Here is a 2,966-nt window from a genome sequence, read left to right as displayed (position 1 = left end):
CTGCGATACTTTTCTTTCATGGCACTGAAGGTGATGGACCCAAAACGGGTATATTTTAAATATTTATACTCGCAAGCGCACGAATCGTATTTATAGAATAGTTTTCGTGTAAGCACGAGGTCGAACCCAAAGGAGTTGTCTAAAATAAAAAAGAAAACTATTTTAAATCAAAAGTAATAAATTCTAACCTAGTTCCAAAGATTGATGAGTTTTTTGTAACAATAAAAATAAAATAAAAGATAATAATAAAGAAATTAAAGACAATATATATAACATAAATTAATAATAGAAATGAAGATGGTAAAATAAGATTATTAAGGATTTAGAATCTACAAAATATAAGTTCAATAATATTTATAAGTACATTGATTCCCAAGTTTTAGTGATAGTTAAAATAATTCAAACTATCATTTTCTAGATAGATTTATAATTTTAAGCACAAATTACTTCTAAAAAGATAGGATTTTTCTTCACTTTTCAAAATTATAATTTCAAAGCATTTAGTGTAAATCAACCTAATGAAATAACAAATAAATCAATGAACATTATTTATAAGGCAAAACATAATATTTTTGTTCTAAGCATGGATGTGTACAATTTAATGACACATCTTACACAAAGAATATTATGTTTATGCACTAATGAAGAACAAAGTGTAAATATGTGCTAACAATCCAAAATACATGATATTTAAGATGAAAGAAAATATTTGAAGAAGAAAATTCCATAAACTTTGTTGCACAAAATGTGAAATCAACATACAAAATAAATACTATCTAGTTACATAATGTTTCATCATCACCTTAATAATCTTAAAAAGATTATAAACTCATAACTAGAATAGCAAATACATACTAAAAATTACAAACATAAATAGGAAAATTTGGAGGAGAAACCCCCAAATTTTTCCTCTAAAAATACATAGAAAGTAACCAAAAAGATGAAGAGAATTGAGAGGTTTTGAATGTGTAGAAATTATGGTATAGTAACCTCTCCCAAAAATGGACTCTCTAAATGATCTTCAAAACTCCCTATTTATAGCCAAAAATAAGGTATTAAAATAATCAATTCAAATGAATTAAATTGATTAAATTAATTTAATTAATTATAATATGGCAAATAGGGATAAATTATAGGGTGTAATAATTATGTTTTGGGGTAAAAAGTGTAGAAAGTGAGATAAAAAAATGTGGTATTTTTGTCATAGGAGACAAATGGTACAAAAGTATTTTTTGTTGGGCTCAAGAACAACATAGCATGCAAAGGTTTGGTGGCTTTGGGTCAGTGTGGGAGGCTGAAAGCATTGGGCCTAAGGTGGCATACGGCTGGCTGGCAGGTTGATGTTTTGGAGTGGCAGGCATTGGAGGCATTGGTGCATTGGCTGAAGGAATTGGTGGCCAGCTGAGTGAAGGCAGGAGGCAGCAACTGAACGTGGGAGTTGGCTGGAGGAAATGGCTGAATTGATGCTTCAGCAGGGAGGCGGGCCTGGGCTGGTGAGGAGCGGGCCCAAGGCTGGGCTGGGGGCTTTTCAGAAATGTCACTTCTTTTGCTTTCTTTCCTTAAAAATATCACATTTCCTTCATTTTTCTTTCTTTTTAAGAGCATAAATTCCCTACAAAATAAATATAAAATAAATCATAATACAATATTTTCAACTATAAAATAAATCAATTTAATTATTTGAAAATATTAATTATAACTTAATTTATATTTTATATTTAAGTTCAATAATACAACATTTTTTTACCACTAACTTAACAATAATAATTCAAATAATTAACTACAATATTTTACAACAAAATACTTATAAAAATATACAAAAGTATATAAAAGCATGATAAGACTACTAAATTCAAAATTGCTTAAAAACTTAATAAATCAATTAAAAACTCAAGAATTAAGCAACAATTAGCACATAAAAAGTGGTAAAATAACTCTATTTTGTAGAGTAATCAGAAAGGCCACAAGCCATGTTCCAGAATTGCTTCAAAAGGATTACAACGTGGATTTGAACAGTTTCCCTTGTGTTATTTTTACTCAACTAAGCCTATATGTAGGTCTTATAGGAGGAGAGTTAGTAAGAGATTGAAAGCTAGTAGTAAGCCTATTCTCGATGAAGCTCAGTTTCAAAGGGCATTGTCTCAACTTCTTCCTAGATTTACAGCTGAAGAATTGGGCAATGTTATGGCTCAGCAAGATGATCCTCTTGTGTGCTTGGAGTTGTTCAATTGGGCCTCGCAGCAACTGAGGTTCAAGCATGATGCTTCCACTTATCACACTGCCATAAAGAAGCTTGGTGCGGCTGAAATGTATGAGGAAATGGATGATGTTGTCAACCAAGTGCTTGTTATCTCTCATATGGGTACTGAGGCTCTTTTCAATACCATTTTATATTTTTTCACAGAAGCTAGGAAGTTGACTAGAGCTATCAATATATATAAGCACATGAAGAACAGCAGGAACTTGGGTTGTAGGCCTTCAATTAGAACTTATAATACTCTTTTTGCGGCATTTTTGAGTAGGGGAAACAATTCCAAATTTTCTATTTTTTTTAAGTAATAATAATAAGGCAACTAGCAGCTAGAAGCTAGAATGCCTCTTTCTTGTTATGTGAATTTCTTTTATACGATCTCACTATTATTTTGAAGATCTCTTTTGGCCGTCTTTACTTGTTTATTATTAATAGAATTTTACTATGCGCTATGCCAGCTCTAGTTGGAAGTTTAAATTCTATCTGATTCACTTATATGAATTTATTATTTCATTTGAATAATCATTGAATCTGTACCAGAAGTTGGGATCTAAATCTCATTTGCTGTGTGCTTGCAGTTAGGTCAATGCAGTAGTTTTATTCTGATCCAATCATATAAATATATTACATATTTCTTTCATTATGACTCGTTTAATACTTTACTTTAAGTTTGGACAATTATCAGTTCATATATTTTTATTTTACTATGTAAACT

At 30.4% G+C, this 2,966-nt stretch overlaps 1 protein-coding gene across 1 annotated transcript; it reads left to right on the top strand.

Moving 5' to 3' along the window:
- Window positions 1-1,451: 1,451 nt before the first annotated feature.
- On the top strand, window positions 1,452-2,559 carry LOC133832927 (pentatricopeptide repeat-containing protein At2g27800, mitochondrial-like). The gene is made up of 2 exons (XM_062263201.1): window positions 1,452-1,493; window positions 1,948-2,559. The coding sequence occupies exons 1-2, from the start codon at window positions 1,452-1,454 to the stop codon at window positions 2,557-2,559; spliced, it is 654 nt and encodes a 217-aa protein (XP_062119185.1).
- Window positions 2,560-2,966: the final 407 nt, after the last annotated feature.

The sequence above is a fragment of the Humulus lupulus genome, chromosome 4 (genome assembly GCF_963169125.1).
Source record: "Humulus lupulus chromosome 4, drHumLupu1.1, whole genome shotgun sequence".
NCBI lineage: Eukaryota > Viridiplantae > Streptophyta > Magnoliopsida > Rosales > Cannabaceae > Humulus > Humulus lupulus.
Note: the sequence above shows the minus strand (reverse complement) of the source record. Positions and strands in the feature narration are given on the sequence as shown.

What these genes read in the sequence shown, in the direction of transcription:
- LOC133832927 (XM_062263201.1), top strand. Translation starts at nt 1,452, where the DNA reads ATGGCTGAATTGATGCTTCAGCAGGGAGGCGGGCCTGGGCTG. An exon ending in AGGGAGGCGGGCCTGGGCTG is followed by an intron (nt 1,494 to 1,947) that starts GTGAGGAGCGGG and finishes TCTATTTTGTAG; the next exon opens with AGTAATCAGAAAGGCCACAA.